This window comes from Tiliqua scincoides, chromosome 2 (assembly GCF_035046505.1).
Source record: "Tiliqua scincoides isolate rTilSci1 chromosome 2, rTilSci1.hap2, whole genome shotgun sequence".
Taxonomy (NCBI): Eukaryota; Metazoa; Chordata; class Lepidosauria; order Squamata; family Scincidae; genus Tiliqua; species Tiliqua scincoides.
In genome coordinates, this window is record NC_089822.1 from 134,372,572 (window position 1) to 134,391,936 (window position 19,365).

Consider the following 19,365-nt stretch of genomic DNA (forward strand, 5'->3'; position numbering starts at 1 on the left):
TATCCAAAATCAAACCAAAATCTTGTAATAAATAAATGCATTGTTTTTAGCCATCTCAGAATTTGGATATGCAGCAAACTATGAACTGAAATAAATAATACATGCATTTGTAAATAATAAATGCATTTGTAAATGTCTACCCAAGGAATGCGGGTATCCTAAATGATGTCCAGGTCTATGCTTCTCTGATTGCCCTCCCAGTTCTGCCTGGTTAAGGAGCGTATGATGCAGTCTCTTAGCAACCACTTGTTCTTCTGCCCTGGAAGATGGTGGATTGAATTAGTTCAGGAGGTTGAAACTGTGGTCTGATTGTGGTGGTGGCTTTGCAAAGACCATTCCCAAGACAAATATTCAATTCACCCAGCAAACAAAACAGTAATGAACGTGTTAACAGATGATTTGAACTAGAGATTAATAGCTGTCAGTTCCTGTGCCATGTTTGCCTGTCTGCACTATAAATTCTAACCAAGAAGTGAAAGAGGCTGATATAGTGATGGTGGCTTTACTATAGGACTTGCTCTGAGGAGTGGTCATGAAAACTTGGCCCTTCGTTTGTACCTCAGAAATGGCCCTCAAGTAAAACAAGCTGCTGATCAGGGGCCTTGAGTCCTGTGGCTTTCTAGTGTCTTAGGGCCTAATCCTATCCAACTTTTTAGCACTGGTGTAACCGCAATGCAGCGCCAAGATAAGGAAACAAAAGTTTCCTTACCTTGAGGAGGCTTCTGTGACTGCCTCCCCACCCCAGTATGCAGTGCATGCCCCACTGGCACAGCAGCACTGGCACTGGAAAATTGGATAGGATTGGGCCCTTAGAACCTGTGATCTTGCAAATTTTGATTTATATCAACATCTTCATCACAGTTATGTTTTCAGATACTCCTTGCACATGAGGCATAACTAACTACAACCTGACACAAGCTTTACCAGGCCAAAAAATGTGAACTTTATTAAAGACATACAAGACAGACACAGGGAACAACGGTTGAGTTCTCCTTGACAACAGTTAGGCCTTAGTTGTTGTTTGGGTTTCATATTTTGACCCTGTGATAACAAACCATGGGGGAGTCTACGTAAAATTTTAGTCCATTTTTATTAAGGAATCTGGAAGATAAATAAAATGCCATTTGGTCAGTGGTTGGGAGCAGAAGGATATTTCTCAAATTACTAGTGGCTGAGGTACATTTTTTTTGAATTAAAATTAGAGGCACACATTGCTCTTGCTTTTAAAGCAGGAAGGGGTAAGAATTACTACCCATCCACCCATCACCACTCCCTTGTTCTTCCAGCTGCACTGAATGTAGCCACAAAAGTTATGTACTTTTCCTCCATCGCTGATTTAAGATCATTCTGAGCTTTTAGCCCTCCTGACTCTGCTTTTGCTCTGTTGAAGGCACATTTCTGCCCAAGGCTGTCACCCTACAGAAGCTTCATTTAAAAATGCACATTTTATTTATTTATTGTATGTATATATTACCTTTTTGCTTTTTCATAGGCACTTAGGGTAGTTTACAATATTAAGACAAACAGGTTATACAGGATTTAAAACACAATGTTGTCTCAGATCCGTACTAGTTTATCAGGAGCTGGTGACAAGAGTTCTATGGCCTGGGCTTCGCCTTTCTTGCCGTCTCTCAGTTGCAAGCCCTGGGAGGGTGGAGGAGGGACTGCCCCAGGCTTTGATGGTTTCTCAAGATTTGGTGACAAAACTTTCATGGTCTGCACTTCTCTTTTCTTGCCTTTTAAGCAAGATCAGCAGACCAGTGAAAGCATAGTAGGCTGTGACACAGTTTCATTGCATTGCTCAGTTTGATGATCTTCTGGACATGACCGCCTTATCTAAAGAGTTCAAGATGAAGCAATCGAGCACAGCTTGTCCCTGAGCCAAATCAGGCTTTCGTTTGGTGTGTAGCAACAACTTTAGCAGCTGAAGCAGTATCCCATAATGTAAGAGAACTTTGCCATGCACACCCTACAAAGTTCAAGCACAGCAAGAATTGGATTGTCAACAACTTCAGGGGCTTATGCCTTTATCAACAGAATCATTCAAGCTAGTTTTTCCACATACAGCACAATCCTAACCAGCCTTCCAGCACTGAGGTAAGGGCAATGCAAGTTCCAAGTAAGGGAACAAATATTGCTTTTCCTTGAGGAGGCCTCTGTGACTGCCCCCCAGCTGTAGAATGCAGCACATGCACCACTGGTACAGCTATGTCAGTGCTGGAAAGTTGGTTAGGATTGTGCCCATAGATGCTTAAGTGTGTGTGTGGGAGAACATAAAGGAAGTGGATGCAGCTTTGAGAATGCTGAGTGTCATGCCTGCAAAAAGAAGAATTGCAAGGAGAGAGCCTGTCCTTTCCTTGGCAAATCAAGGACCAATTCTGACCAGTAAAGAAACTAGGATAAAATTATTCAGCCCTAACCCACCCCTAAGTTAGAGACATCCCCTGAACAAAAGATATTGTACTCTGCTGAATTGTCCATACTATGGAGAGTTGGAATTTGGAAATGATGAGAGCTGTGGAAACCAGAGGTCAGAAATGCAAAACGGAAGTTGATTCCAGATCTGAAATATCCAATCATAGATGAAAACATATTTTTCCTGTGTGTGCTGCCCATCCTTCCAAAGTTATTGAGACTAAAAAATCACCTTTGTGGCTTCAGTAGGCGAATTGTACATACCATGGAAACTGTGAGATGGATGTCCACCAGATACAGGCTACTCATTGTCATAAAATTGGATTGTCAAAAAAAGGGTGAGGAATTGGAATGATTTCAAATCCTTGGATATCAGTGTTAAAGGGTGCATGCATAGTGCCTGCGCAGAGTGACTGAAAAAGCTAGCATGTCTGTTTCCTTGTGTATTAACTGACCCATTTAGACCTTATAAGGGGTTACCTCTGGCCTTCCAAATGTATCTGATAATAATACCTGTCTCTCTGAAGGTCTGAAATGTATCATTTGCCATATGCCTGAATATTGATATGGAACTGGATTAGTTCATCACACCAGGAATCCTCAAGCCAACAGTGCATACACAATGTACCACACTGATCTCTGAACATGGGAACCTGCCTTATCATAAACAGACCATCTGTTCATAGAGCTTAATATTTCTTCACTGACATCTCTGGGACCTTCTGCATACATAGTTCGTGCTCTACTACAGAGAACCAGGGATTGTCCCTAGGCTTTAGGCTACAATCCTACACACTTTCCTGGGAGTTAACCCCTTTGAACTCAATGGAGCTGACTTCTGAGTAGTCACGCATAAGATTGTGCTGTTAGAGACATACTGCCTTGGAATCTGGAGATTCCAGTTCGTTGTCACCACGAATTGCCCCCTAGTAGGCTCATCCTCCATGAATTTGCCTAATTTTCAGTCTATCTCTGGACATTTACAAGGAGCTCTGATGTCTGTTTTCCTCTAAAATTGGAGGAAGATTCTGCAGAGTGAACTTTTGTAGAAGAGTTAATTTCAGCGGGTTTTGCCTTTCATTATACAAGATTGCTGGGGCATGAAAAAGTACACCTCCTGAAATTCGCTCTGCTACACTATTAAAAGTACAGGAACCTGAGCTTTTATTTCATCAGGTCATTTTACACTAGTTACTGTGTAGTATTTTCTAAAAGCCCAATCCTATCCAATTTTCCAGGGTTGGTGCAGCTGTGCCAATGGGGTGTGCACTGCATCCTGTGGTAGAGAGGCAGTCATAGAGGCCTCCTCAAGGTATGGGAAGATGTGTTCCCTTACCACAGAGCTGCATTGTGGCTATACCGGAACTGGAAAGTTGGATAGGATTGGACCCTAAGTCTTCAATGTATAGGTGTGTTTGCAATTGAAGCTTACTTTTCAGTCTTGCCACGTGTGCTTCAGTAGCAGTAGTTTGGTATGGCTACAAAATCCAACACAGTTCAGTGCTATTATGTTGAAATGCTTGAATAGTTTGGGAGTATAGTGTAGCTCCTTTCTTTTTGAACAGAAATAGTTGTGGAAAGTGCCTTATTGAAACACAAGATTGCCATGCTCCCTTACCTATTGCTGGAGACTATGGAATAGTCACTACTGAGCCTAGAGTCAATGCAGAAAGGAAGAGAAATAGTTTACTCCCTGTAAAGCAGGATGGTTCCCCCCCCCCCCCCAAAAAAAGTTTTTTTAAATATTGAATTTTAAACTTTTAAATTAGATGGCTTTGGAAAAAAAAACCCAGAGTATTATATTGTTTAAAATGCACATCATTCTTTAAAAAAATCCTAGTATATAATGAAATTCCACTTTAATGCAGTACAACATGTTAAATCTTCATTTGTAAAAGAGAGAACAGATTTGATTCTTTATCAAAAGAATGGAATCCATGACTCTCCATCAGACACAAGGAGTAGAAACTTTCTTTTTAATGTAAAAGAGAGAACCATAGGACTTTTGAAGCAAGCAATGTAAATATGACACAATAGGTTATGTGTTGTGGATAATTATGAATATTTATGACTGTTAGCCAAACAGCATGGATCCCCTTTGACAAAGGCTGCAATCAAATATATCTTGATTCAGAGTAAGTTTGAAGTAAAGTTTGGATTTAGGCTGCAATCCTGTACGCACTTACCTAGGAGTAAGTCCCCTTGAATTGTTGGACTTTTGAGTAAACATGCGTAAGATTGTGCTATTAGCCAGACTTATTTCTAAGTAAACATACTATAAATTGAGGAATTTTAAATCCCTTTGATTTAGTGGGAAAGATCGGGATTTATGCTTTAGGGCCCAATCCTATCCAATTTTCCAGTGCCGGTGCAGCTGTGCCAGTGGGGTGTGCACTGCATCCTGTGGTGGGGAGGAAGTCACAGAAGCCTCCTCAAGGTCAGGGAGCATTTGTTCCCTCACCTCAGAGCTGCACTGCGACTGCACCAGTACTGGAAAGTTGGATAGAATTGGGCCCTTAGTCTCTTATAGAAATTGGTAAGTGTTGAAGATACTCTGGCTAAATGGTTACTTTATTTTTAATCTCATGGAAGAAACACTGTTATGCCCAATAACTATCAGCTCCCACTTCTGGAAAGAACAGGACATTAAGACCTCAATCCTGAACTATTTAGTGCCAGTAATACAAGTGTAATGCTGGCGCTGGGTGTCGTAAACATGCCATAAGGCACGTCTGCAGCAGACGGAGAAGCCGCCAGCGCTGGACCAGTGCCATCGGCACAGCCTGAGTGCCGCTTGGAGGGCTGGCTGGCACTCCAGCAGCACCAGCCGGCAGTAAATAGTATAGGGGCAGGGAAGGTGAGGAGTGGGCAGAACAGGACAGGAGGAGGACTCAGGCAGGAGGGGATGGGACTGGCAGATCTCTGCTCTGCCAGATCATGAACTCTGTCAGACTGGAAGGCCTGTCACGGAGTCTCTCCAGTCTACCCCTGCAAAATAACTGTTGCAGACTTGAAAAGCCCCATAGTGGGGCTTGGGGCTTTCCCTGGGGGAAGGAAAGTCCCCTCCCCGGAGGAGACTTCCAGTAGTACTGTGGGGCCGCAGGATGCAGTTCTATGAAAGCTCTATTTGGTTGTAAACTAATGTGTTTTAATTGTTCATAGCAACCAGTTAGGTGATTCCTTTTCCTTATTTAGGAAATGTACAAATTGCACAGTTGGAAAATGAATTTAGCCAGTGTTTTGTTTTTTGTAATTTTGTGATCATAAGAGCATAAGAAAAGCCTGACTGGATCAGGCTAAAAGCCCATCTAGTCCAGCTTCTTGTATCTCACAGTGGCCCACCAGGTACCTCAGGGAGCACACAAGACAACTGGAGACTTGCATCCTGGTTTCTTCCCTCACATCTGGCATTCTGAGGTAGCCCACTTCTAAAATCAGGAGGTTGAACATGCCCTTCACGGCTTGTAACCTGTGATGGACTTTTCCTCCAGAAATTTGTCCAATCCCCTTTTAAAGGCATCCAGGCCAGATGCCATCACCACATCCTGTGGCAAGGAGTTCCACAGACTAATTATATGCTGGGTAAAGAAATGATTTAAGTCAATACCATTTGCAACTGAAATACCAATGCAAACAGTACAAAAGTGAAATACTTTACTGCTGAAGTTACTTCTGGACTAAACAATTGTTGCTTGAATAGCTAGGAACAATAACCTATAACCAATAACAATTACCAATAACAATTACCAATAACCTTGGTAATAAGAGTGGTTGGAGTGATAAAAGTAAATTTCAATGGATGCTTATTATACATGGTGAATCCTGATCAGGTGGATTTATAGCCATATAACCAGGGTGTGGTAATGATTACAGATGAATTAAACGAGAGCACTTGGGTGTGATATTTTGCCTATAGTGTTTGTATGCAGAATATTAACAGCCCTGCCTCTGCCTATCACTGCCTCTGAGTTTTCTGTCCATTGAGACTCTGATGCTTCTCTGCCTGCCCTGGCTTTGACGCCTTTTTATGCTCCCAGTCTAGACCTCTCTTTTGCTCTAAGCTAGACCTGCTCAATTGCACAGCCATTTGGCAAGATGGATACTCTGCGCAGAAGAGTCCCAGTGGTCTGGGCTAACTCCGTGACTTCAGCAGAACTTTACAAATGAATGATGAGACTGGAGTGTCCCCATGCACAGCCAAATACATGTGTGTCCCACACAAGCCCTGGAGCAGAGAAAGCACTTTGTAAAGCTCAACAATCCTGCTTTGAAACTCTTTCCCCTTCCCCCTTGAAATCACAAGACCTTGAAAATCGCCTGAGGAGCAGGGCAATAGTCTGAGATGCCACAAGAATCTTGGAAAGAGGGTTTAGAGAAAATCTGGATAAGAAAGCAAGCTTGGAAAGATAAATCAATGATCTCTACCTGTAAAGCAAGACTGTAGACTGAAGGGCATGTGTAAAGTTGCTAATGCTTATACTGAGCCTGACTCCTGTTCTTTTAACAGTACCCTAGCTGCATACATTAAGAATAATGCTTATGGTGTGAAAAATTTCCCCCCCCCTCTCTCTCTCTCTCTCTGTGTGTGTGTGTGTGTGTGTGTGTGTGTGTGTGTGTATCAAGCTTCTCTTATAGATACAGGAGCAAGCCATGCTGTTCTTTTCTGGCCAGTTGGCAATCCTAGATATGGATATGAATTACTCATTTCCTGCTAAGTCTTCAAGATTTTTTCCAGATTATAACACACACACTCACACAGGCTTGACTATATGGGTACATCTAAATTAGAAATGTGTACTGGTTTTATACTGTTGTGAGTCACCTCCCCCCCACCCTTGGAGCTGTAATTTGCTGATGTGATGAAGGTAGCCCTTTAAAACAAAAGCTTAGAGAACATCACCAAAATAGTAGGAGCAAGAGGGAAGGAGTTGTGCGACTTGACACTAGTGATGTGTCATAGGCACTATTCAATATGTGCCACGAGGCAGTAATTATTCTGCAAGGACAAATAACAGGAATAGATATGGTAGCTACAAGGATTACATTTTCCCATCACAAAATATTGCTGTTGGGTTCTGTGAAATGCTCCCTGATGGAAAGGCACCTAGATCTTGCATGACATATGAGCACTGACTGTATGTTTATTGCACAAAGAAAAGAATTGTCTGGAAAGACCCTGAGATGAGAATGTTCTAACCAGAGTTTCCTGTTGACTTGTGTGATTGTGACATCAAGGGTGTTTGACCAATGACAGTGAGGCTGTTTTCCCTTCCTTTGGATGCTACCCTCTCTGATGGTGGCAGTGTTGGGGTGCTTTTGTTACATTCAGGGATTAAGATCCATTGGGAGAGTGGAACTTCTGACCATCCTGGATGAGGAAACCACCTTACTTCTCCCCATCCGGGGGATGAAGGCAATTGACCAGGGACTCCGTTAGGGCAGGAAGGGTGGTATGAGGGAATTCTAGCCCTGAGAGGGAGAAGGGGCCCGGAACTCTCTGAAGCAAACTTGGTCCAGACCACCCTGATCTTACCTTTTGTTTAAAAACAGGTAGTAAGTCTACGTAGGTAAAAGTGGAAGAAGAAAAGAAGCAGAAGATGGCCCTGGCACCTTTGCCCCAAAGACCAACTTTTCTGATATTGTCCAAAGTTGTGGTGGATGGGAGGGTACATGTGAAAAACATGTGCAAAATGCCTCAAGGGGAGGGTAAGTAGATAGAGCTTGTGCAAAAAGGAATCCTATCTACTTTCCCTTCCCATGAGGCATTCTGCACATGTTTCTCACATTTTCATCTTGCTCCCTAATATCTACAGTGACTAGAGACCAAATGCTTTAGGAGGAACTGAAAGAGAGAGTTGGATGGTATGATGTGGGTTCCACAAATCTCACTTTACTACTACAGTGTGTTTAGAAGACTCATCGTGCTAGCAGTCTTTCTGTGCTGCCTTAAAGGTCTTTCCAACAGTTGACCTTCCCACCCTCCTCAGTCCCAGTCACTCACTTTGTTTTCTCTCTCTATTAGCAGCCTTATGTCTCAGTGGCCCAGCAGATGGCACCCCCAAGTCCCAGTGGCAGCAGCAACAACAACAGCAGCAGCAGTGGGCCAGGTGGTGGAGGTGGCGGTGGGGACCAGCTGAGCAAAACAAACCTGTACATTCGGGGCCTGCACCCGGGTACCACAGACCAGGATCTTGTCAAACTGTGCCAGCCGTAAGTTCATAGGATAAAGAGATGTGGAAGGGAGTTGTCATGTTTTGGTGTGAGTTGAATGACTCAGGGCCAATGAGATATGATTTATTGCCTGGATATAAGCCTGTGCCAATAACAACATTTAACTGAACTCTGGTCTTAGAAGGGATGCTTTCATCATCTCCTCAAAGGAAGGATTCTTAGATGATACCACAGCGTTTAAGCCTTCCAAATGTATTGAATATAAAAGAGCAATAGGGAGTAAGCAGCTTTCGGGGAATACTCCTTTGTTAAAGTCAGTGGGACACTGAATGAAATCCAGCAAGCCCCATGATTCAACAGAGAGAGGTCTTAGGAGAAGCAGGAGACATAGTGGCATCCCCAAAATTGACAACCAATACATTAATAGAGAAGTGGTAGAACTTGCAGTAGGCCCTGCATATGGAACCTAGGAGTAAGCAAGAGAGAATTAAAAAAAAAAAGGGAGAGCTGCCAAATAAGCAAGGAAGTCTCTTGACAACAGAGCACAGCAGATTGGGCTTTTACACTGGAGCAACTGGGGACTGTAGTTCTGCTGCTAGATGTCCTAGTGATTTTTGGTCAACTGGCTTGCCCCCCCCCCCCCCCCCCGCAATCTCTCATCACCTCTGTCTCACATAGCCCCAGACTCTGAACTTGATTGGAGCCAAGTCTGTGGGTAAGCTAGCATGCTGCCTCCTGGCTATATTTGAGACACTCCATGGGGAGAAGGCATGGAGCCAGGAGAAGTGCAAGTTTGTCCCAACCATTTGCATAACTGTGAGGAGGCCCACTTCATGCCAAGTCTTCAGTGCAAGCATGGGGAGCAGGTAACATGGGGTCTGGACCCAGATCTCCACTCTAGGTTTTAAAGATCACTATGTAGTCCACTAGTGTAAAGGGGAGAGCCTATATGTGTGAGAAAGTCTTTGGGATCGCACTACCACTGTGGTACGGCATGACTTTTTGGTCTGTTGCTTGCCATCACTGCTCTAAGGCATGTCAGTGACCCCAAATAATAACTGTAGCAATTCTCACTGCTCTTGCTATGGGCTCTGCTGTCCCACCTTGTGGGTATTGCAACCAGGAATTGCAACCAGGAATACCCCATACCTGATGGACAAGAAGTGTCTCTTTGGCACCACTTAATGTCTTCACGAGGAGATGTGAAACTGGCTGTACTCTTAAGTAGAGTCCTGAAAGGGAATATTGGACAAAGAATGTTTTGGGGATTCTACTAGCATGCATGTGGATGCACACACCCATCACCTGTACCTCTGTGTTTGCACAGAGAAATCTGTGTTTATGTTAGCTGCCATGATGTTCCCTACCCCATGTCACCAGGCCTTGTCTTAAAGGGACTGAGTCAAGCTATAGTGCTTGAAGCTCACAGGCCACAAAGGGTGGGCAGGCAGGGGGCTATTCCTTGCTTACCTCAGCTCACCCCAGCCTGGAATGCTGGATCTGCCCCAAAGCCACACTTGACAACATTCCTCCTCTAAAACCAGGAATCTGACAGGCTAAGCATGAGGGAGGGGATTGTGGACAAGAACTGCAAGCTGCTCTGAGCAGGGAGAGAAGGTGAAGAGGGAAAGGGAAAGGAACAGAACTAAAATTTTGATGCAGGCAGTGGCTGGGAGATGAGATTTCTGGGTTACAGTCCAGTTTTGCCAGTGCCTTACATCATTTGCCTGCATTGTCCCCACTATGCCTCAGTTCCTGCAGCTGCAAAGCAGTAGTCCCCCTGTCCCTGGACCTGAGATTCCCCCCCCCCAACCATAACATTCAGTATGATTCGTCCCACTCTGAAGCCCTGCAGCTGGACTCCCCTGTGTCCTGGCTGGGAGGCGCCAGAACTTTGCTGTTCTTGGCTCTGGTCGGATTTCCTGGGCTTGTCCTTCCTTGGGCAGGAAATCCTGCTTGGGGTGAACAGGAAGCATTGGGGGTGGGGGTGGAGGGCAGCTGGGATGGACTCTGAAGGGTTCAGCAGCTGGAGGGGGGATTGGGAGGAGTGTCTTGGTTGGCTATTTTAAAAAGGCAAATCAGGTTTCTGTGGTTGTTCCCCTGATATTCACATTGGACTTTTGTAGCAGATTGAAACTATTTAAGGCTACAGTCCTCTGCACACTTACTCGGGAGTCAGTTCCATTTAACTCTGTGGAAATTACTAGATTGAGCTGCACGCTGCTCTACAAGATTAGTGCTTGGATGGAATGCTTACCCTTGGGAAAAGAGGTTAAGGAACCCTTTTGGCCAGAAAAGTCAGCCCAGCAAACCACATCAGCAAAGCAGTTTTCCATTGCTCCAGGGTTTCTTTTAATTCTTGCCTCTGGAATTCTGGATTGACTGATACCAATTTAAGACACTTTTAAACATACAAATTGTCTTTATAGTGGTGTGCCTTAAAATCTTGGGAGGTGGTCTAGAAAGGACTGTGCATATATTGTGTGCATGTGAAAGAATGCTCTGAACTTCTACACAATTGCCACACCAGTTTTAAAATCTTAACTGTGCACATGTGCATGTATTTGATTAATTGTGTAGTTTATTCTGTTTCTGCCAGCTGCAAGGAGGGACTGAGGAGAAATGCAGAGCACTGAACCCCGTTTCCTGGAAAGTTTTGCAAGTCTGTGTCTGGTTTCTGAGATTTCTTTAACTACTGCTTGCAAAAGTTATCCCTACAGTTAATGAGAATTGGGAACACGTTCTTTCCCTTTCCTTTATAATTCCGCACCAGATTTTAAATTTCACCCTTATACGATGCAATCACAGACATGCAGAATGCATGGAGTTTGAATAGCTTCTTTATATTATAAACAAAACAGTAAGCCCATGCCTGGTGCATCATACCTGCAGGTTCTATATCATGCCACACAACATTGTGTGATCGTATGGTGGGATACAGGGCCCGTGCCATACTGTTGCTGACCATCAATGTGTATAGCCAGGCAACCTATCCACAAAGTCAGTGGGACAAGTCTTCTTAACCCATCTTTTGGAGAGCTGTAGTAGACCACAGTGTTCTCCTGCAGCTGAGTTTCTTAATTGCTCATTAAAGCATAGCCCTGGAACCTGTATTCCATGAGCCAATTCAGTGAGTTTTCCAGTTACTCACCTATATTTCTCCCACTCTGTGAACCTGTTACATTTGAAGGAGCACTCTGTATCTGTAGGAATACAGATACACACAGCAGCCCAGTGGCCATACACTGGGCTGCTGTCATTGACTGTGGCTCCCTGACATATGACAACCATATATTTACATACAAATGGCTCTCCTTCAAATGTCATGAGTGTTCCTTGGGAGATGTGCTGGGAGCAGCAAACTCATTTTCTTTACAAAGTGGGCCTGCAGCCACTTTGCAGCTATGCCTTGGAATTAAGATTACTCCCCCCCTTTTTTTCTTGTGCCTTCAAAAGCAGCTCAACAGGCGGAATTATTAACAGGCAAAGTTATTCCTGCCATGGAGCTGTAGTGATGGGGAAATGACCACCTGTGGAGTTTTTTTTTTCTGTTCTTCCAGTTTCTGGAATTCGGCTTCCAGGGTACAGGACATGAGTTCTAGTTAGACTTTAGACCTAGCAGCTCATGTTTTAGAAGTGTTGATGTTGTTTGAGGATACATAGGAAAACTGGATTATATAAATCTCGTACATAAACATTGTTTGCCATTGATCTCTCAATTCTGGTTGGATTGTAAGGTAGAGAAGTAAGCATTTGGCCATGTCTCAGGATGTCGGTTGTTACAGGAACAGTTTCAATGCAGCATTTATCTTTGTGACTTTTCTTCACCTACAGGTATGGCAAAATTGTCTCCACCAAGGCCATTCTGGACAAAACGACCAACAAATGCAAAGGTAAGTTTAGATTTAATGCAGCCGCCTGTATTTCACTAATTGGTTCTTTGAGGAAGGAAAGTGTCTTGCAGTGGCATAAATAGGAACAATAAATTCGAGGGCCTGGAATTAGGGATGGGATGCATGGACTCTTCTTTGGAATTTTCAGAGTGAACATTAGAGCCAACAACTTTCAGTTCATTTTTTGCTGTGATTTTGGGATCAAGGTACTGTGCCTTGCCTCTCTCCTGAAGATACCCTTTTCCTCTCACAAATTCATGGCACTGAAGTCTCAGGGACTCCTAATCGTAAAAACCAAATTGGTGGGGAAGAAGGGAGAATTAGAATTTGATTCTGGAGACAGTTTTTGGGTGGGGAGGTTTGGTTCTGTATGGGAGGTCCTGTGGGAAAGGGTTATCTGTGTGGGAGGGCGGTGCCAGTGGGGGTGTTTGGAGTTACATTCCTTTCATGCCAGACATTGCTGAAGGGGGGAGGGAAGTAGAAACATCCACTCACAGGAGAGGCTTGAAGAGGAGAAGAGGAATCAGTCACCCTAATGGTCTGTGAGTGAGACAGACCCTCCCTCCCTTTCCCTCCTGCCAATGTTTGCTAATCAACCAGGTAATATTAACTCAAAATCAGCCTTCTGAACTCATGTTGACCACAGCAGTGTGATATAGAGAGTGGTACTGTAGGGAATGACATGGGTTGGGGAGTAGAAAAGTTGTGTCAAAGGGGTGGAGATTCTCTGTTATAGAATGGATTCAATGAGGGGTGCTACTTGATAGACAGCAGAGTGTGGGTCTCTATATAAGGGGTTTCATATATAAGCAGCTGCTTTGTCTTAAAACAAAGATCCTCAATTATCTCAGCCTGCCTTTCATTTCCTCAACCTTACAGGCTATGGCTTTGTAGATTTTGACAGCCCCACAGCAGCCCAGAAGGCAGTGACAGCCCTGAAGGCCAGTGGGGTTCAAGCCCAGATGGCCAAGGTAAGACCTGTGCTGAAGTAACTGAGGGGAGGGACATCACTCCTTCCTTCACTAGAAGGTGAATGGAGGGATAGAATGGAGGGATGAAAATAAATACGTTGCCAATGAATTCTGTCATAAGCTAGGTTTTTCAGTCGACTCTCTGTGAGTTCAGGCCACCGTTTTGCCACAGGCAGAGCAAGAACAGCAGCCCACCTTCTAATAAGTCCCAAGCAGTGTTCCTGCTGATCTGCCAAGCTCTGTGCAGCTTGGACTTTAACTGGAAGTCAGTGATGACACATTATTATTATTAACAGTATTTATATACCGCTTTTCAACTAAAAATTTACAAAGCGGTTTACAGAGAAAAATCAAATAACTAAATGGCTCCCTGTCCCTAAAGGGCTCACAATCTAAAAAGATGCGGAAGAACACCAGCAGACAGCCACCAGAAAAGACACTGCTGGGGTGAGGTGGGCCAGTTACTCTCCCCCTGCTAAAAAGAGGTCATGATGACATTGCTGTATGCCAGAGAATGCCACTGTGCCACCACACAGTAAATGAAGGGGTCTGTGCAGCAATATGGACCCTGCAGAAGAAATATAGATCCCAAGCTTATATAGGTTCCAGGCAAACTTGTGTCTGAGTAGAGCTCCAGTGCTATCTGTAATCAGATCATCCTTGACTTGCCTCTTGATTGGTACTCTGATTCTGCCTTCACAGGCCTACTAGCCGCTCTCAGTCCCAGAGAAGCTCACCCTTTATGAAGCAAAAGTACACTGATGTTGCACTGGCATTTTCTAAAGTAAATCCATACAGTGTGGATGATGGGCATGCATTCACTTACATCTTTAAACATTTGCATTTAATGTTTGCATTTGGAAACCCTGTTTGGGTCATGTTTGCCAGAGGCAGTGTTTCCCGGTGTGTCTGCGCGCGTGCGTGTGTATTTACCCATGTATCACCCACATTGTGCTTGTTATAGGAAACACTGGTGTAATACTGGTGTAAGGCAGCAGGTGTGGTTGACAAATAAATTGTGGAGGTCCCCCAGCTGCTGCCAAGCTTTCTCTCCAAAATCCTAGCCTTCCAATAACGTTAAATCTTGACCCTCAGCCTCCTCCATCCCTCCCTGTTTCAGTAATGGGTTTCTCAATAGGGCTGTCCAAAGTACAAACTCTGATCATGAACTGAAGATTGGGTTTTGAGTCTTCCTTACATGCAGAATGTGGAAACTAGCTAGAATCATCACTGTGAATTGGGAAGCAAAGGAGTGGTCTGAAAGGAAGGAGTCCCCAGGGAGGGGATGGACTATTGCTAGGCAACGGCCTGACTTCCTTGTTTCCATAGCAACAGGAGCAGGATCCTACCAACCTCTACCTTTCAAACCTGCCTCTGGGCATGGATGAGGCCGAATTGGAATCGATGCTGAAGCCATTTGGACAAGTCATCTCCACGCGCATCCTGCGCGATGCCAGCGGCACCAGCCGAGGAGTTGGCTTTGCCAGGTCAGTGGAGGGTGGGAGCAGGTAAGATGGGCTTCTTCACACAGCACACTTTCTGGACACACTTCCTTGCATTGCAGCTATTGACAGGGACATGCCAGTAACCCCCTCGCACAGAGGTGGCAGATAGGTATACTTCCTTATGCAAGTATGTGTATGCACTTCTCACCAAGATATGTGTGTTTTCTTATCTTTGGTATTGTATCCCTCCCCTCTTACAGAGGACTCTAAGGTAGTTGTCCACATAGGAACCAACACCTCATTTTGGGAGGTGAGTCTTGTTCCATGTTCCTTTGTCCAGGTATTTGTTTCCATGAAACCTTTTGCACAGTCCTGCTTGGACAAATGCTCTCTTATACATGGAATATTTTCAAGTACAGCATGCCGATATTTACAAACTTACACGCACTTGCTTGGGAGATGTCTGCAATTTCTTACACTGAAACAATTATACAGACCTCATTGTCCAGTCTGTCATTGCAAATGGAAACAACCAGAGCATACAGGTCAGCAAAGACAAACGGGCATGATTTGTGGGGCCTGTTTGTCTGGGATCTCTTGGAACAGGAGGGAGAGGAGGGATTTATTTAGTTATTAATTAAACAATTAATACCCTGCCTTTCTTGTATTGAACCCAAGATGGCTCACAACAAAATTAAAAACATCTGATGATGTCAAACTAAAAAAAGAAGCAAGATAGCAGCAAAATGATCAATCCAAAAACAATGAGAAGAGCAAAAGAAAAATGCATAAAGCAACAAACAAAAATCAGAGGGAATTAGAGAAGAACAAAAACAAACACACACAAAAAAGTCCTTAGCTTCCTTAAAAACATTGGTAAGGAGAGGGACAGGCCACTCCTCACGTGGGAAGGAATTCTCTAGGGAGGGGGTGACCACTGGGAAGGCTATCTTGTGTGTCCTCACAAATAGCGCCTCAGACAACAGTGGGATCAACAAGAGACCTTCTGTTGAAAATTTTCGGCATGGGCAGACACAGATGGAGGAAGGTAGCTGTCCTTCAGGTATCTTGGCTTCAAATCATTTAGGTTCTTAAAAGACATAACCAGCACCTTGAACTGCCCTGGAAACAGACTGGCAAAATGTATCCAGAACAGCAAAGGCTTTATTGATTTTTCTAATTATATTCTGCTCTACCTCTAGAGCAGTGTGTCTCAACCAGTGGTACTTGTATCACTGATAGTGTCTGATGGTACTCACTGGCCCTCCAGACCCCTTCCAGCAAGACCAGGAATGCAACATTACAAGCAGCGGTAGGAGGCTCGACTTGGTGAGCAAATCTCTGGTGTGTGCTTTCTGTGTGCTTGAAAAAACCCTCCCATCCACCCTAAGCCTCTTATTGGTGTTTGTTGTGTTGCATCCAGCCTCCCAGTCAGGAAGTAACTTCCAGTGTACTTCCAGTGGTACATCTAGTAGGTGAACCATGCAAAGCGGTACACCAGGGGACAAATGTTGAGAAATGCTGCACTAGAGGGCCATGTAGGGGTAACAGAAGTTTGACTCTTCAATCAGACTATCAGCAGTCATGGACCAACTGGTTGGGGTTGCTGCCATTTTCCTTACCTTTCCCTCTTGGAGCTGCTGTTTAGAGCTGGTAGGATGCTACATTCAGGATGGGAATCAGCACCCCTATGGTGAGTTCTCCACCCCCATTGTCAGCCACATAATATAGTGGAATTTGCTGAGTGGGAGGAGCCATCACATCATGCATTTTCCCATCCCAAATGCTGGTGGTGTGGATCACAAACAGGGAGAACATGTGATGTGATGGCCCAGATTCATAAAGTGTGTAATACAAGACCAGCGGACTCTGAGTATAACATCTAGGCTGATTCTCAGAGGCCTGTTGACAGTGTATTTGGGGCATATTTGAGGTTGTATTTGAGGGTGTATTTGAGGTTTGCAGTTAGAACTTTGCTTATGGGAGTGCAGGAGTGTTGGCCCATACAGTTCAGCTCAGGCAGCAACTTAGGCACAGTTGGTATTGTCAAAGTTTGAAAACTTTCTGTGGCATGCTGGAGGTGGGGATAGGAGAAGCTTAATCTTCCTACCCCTGGAGGTGATTCTGGGCTATACTTTCTAAAGACCTTCAGGCTTAACTGCTGGCTATTTTTCAGACTATAGAAGTATTTTTGCACTGACTCACCTAAGACTATGATGGTCCTTAGCTGTTCAGACATACCTGAACGGGCATCCAATTCTCTCCTTCATATAGTTGAAACCTTCTGTCTTACAAAGCCTTTAGCTGCCAAGTTTCTGCTTCCCACCAGATAAGACTTGACCTTCCCTCTCTACTCTTGGACTTTCTGTGCATACTTAAAGAGGGAAAAGTTGAACTGACCCATCCTGTAAGGAAGGGTAAGGGTTGGTTGGATAATAATGGCTATGGGTTGTTCATGTGCTGTAACTGTGCCGGTGGATTTGATCATCCCTGGTGGAGTGGGAGAGAAATCAGGACAGTCTTGTAAATGTCTGGTCAGGGCAGCTGCTCACATGCACTTGCCCAAACCACTCATCCTACACCCTTTCACCCATGCCGTGGCAGCCACCAGTCTTTCTTTGCCCTACCACTTTGGGTATGTGTGCAGTAGATATTTCAGGGTAGAAAGAATAATGATAGGGCCATGAGTACAATCCTCATAACACGGCAATACCGGTCAGTTTTTTTTTAAAATTAATTTTTTAATTATTTTCCAAAATAAAAACAAATATAAACAAACACAAACGCAATACACAACACACAAAAAAAGCATACCATTGAAGGGTTCAGGCATATATCAATATATCTAATCAATCAATACATATCTTCTAATCTTGTTCTTCTAGTTTAACCTCTTAATATCATTTATCTATCATATCATATCCTGTATAATATGTCATGTATACAATATATTCATCTAAATGCCCTATCTTATACATCTACAACTTCATTTTCAACCAAGCATAAAATGGTCTCCATTGCTCTATCTGTGTCAGTTTACACTGTTGATCCAAAATCTCTGTAAGCCTATCCATTTCTGCCACATTCATTATTTTCTCTATTAATTCATCTTTCGTTGGAATTTTAATATCTTTCCAGTATCTAGCATATAAAATCCTTACAGCAGTTAATATCATAATAACTAAATACACATCATTTTCTTTTATCTATAATATCTAAGGTGATATTAAGCAAAAATAACTCTGGTTTCAGCAGTATCGTAAATCCAACAATCTCTTGTATTAGATTCCTTACCATTTTCCAGTATACTTGCATTTTTTTACATGTCCACCACATACGATAAAACGTCCCTTCTTCACATTTACATTTCCAACAATTTTTTGATACATTCTGATTCATTTTTACCAGTTTTACTGGTGTCATATACCATCTATAAAACAGTTTATATACATTTTCTTTAAAATTTGTTGCTCTAGTAAATTTTATATTTCCAAATCTGTTCCCATTGTTCTAATGTAATATTATGGCCTATATTTTGCACCCATTTTATCATACATTCTTTTTTTGTTTCTTCATGCATCTCACAATCCAATAGGAACATATACATTCTTTTGATATATTTTTCTTTTGTTTCTAAGAGTATTCTATCAAATGGCGTCTGTTCTGAATAGAATCCTTCTTGTTTATCTTTCCCAAATTTTGAATCTCAGCTTTCATCACTGTATTCAAGAAGTTTTCTGCTTTCATTGTTGAATTTGTATTCTATCTCTGTGACTGGAATTGAAAAAACATACCTTCCGGGAGAAGCCATCTATATGGTATTTGTTTTCCTCTTAAAAATTTTGCTAGCTCTTCATATTCTTTTCTCTTCTTTCTCACTCTCCATGGGACATGTCTCAGAATTTTCACTTTGCAACCCTCCACCATCCATTCCTTTTCCTGTGAGATCTTCAATATTTTATCTCTGTAAAAAGTTCTGATGAATTTCACATGGATTTCTCTTGGTAGTTCATGTTTTCTTAGATAAAAAGTGCTCACTCTTCTCACTGAATCCAGATCCATGGATATCTCCTCTGTTGGCGTGTCGATCCACTCTGATATTAAATCACCAATCAGACGTTGTGTATCTTCCCCTTTCTGTTCTGGTACATTTTGTATTCTCACCACTCGAGCTGCACTCCCCATCTGAATTTCCATTAAAGTTGCCTCTCCATCATATTGGTTTTGTTCTATCTCCAGTATTCTAGATTGATCTTTTGTTGTCTTTTTTTCCTAATTTTCTAATCTTTTGTGTATTCTCATCTGCTTGGCCTTTAACAGCTTTCAGTTGCACACTAAGATCATTTAGTTGTGTAGTTAAAACATCCAGACTAGCTTGAACCTGCAGAAATTGATTTGTGTGCTGCTGTCCCATCACCACTAATTTTTCTATATTGTCTTGTATTTTCTGCTTCCAATCTTTCCCTTTCG

At 43.2% G+C, this 19,365-nt stretch overlaps 1 protein-coding gene across 6 annotated transcripts in view; it reads left to right on the forward strand.

The window, feature by feature from the left end:
• Positions 1-19,365, forward strand: part of RBMS2 (RNA binding motif single stranded interacting protein 2) — a 75,580-nt gene that overhangs the window by 31,433 nt on the left and 24,782 nt on the right. For 5 of the 6 annotated variants that reach the window (XM_066618474.1, XM_066618477.1, XM_066618475.1 and 2 more), the window contains exons 2-5: positions 8,438-8,625; positions 12,421-12,479; positions 13,359-13,450; positions 14,780-14,937. In XM_066618474.1, the coding sequence (XP_066474571.1) occupies positions 8,438-8,625; positions 12,421-12,479; positions 13,359-13,450; positions 14,780-14,937 (497 nt within the window). The remainder of the gene's footprint in view (positions 1-8,437; positions 8,626-12,420; positions 12,480-13,358; positions 13,451-14,779; positions 14,938-19,365) is intronic. The other variant, XM_066618476.1, reaches the window with a different exon arrangement.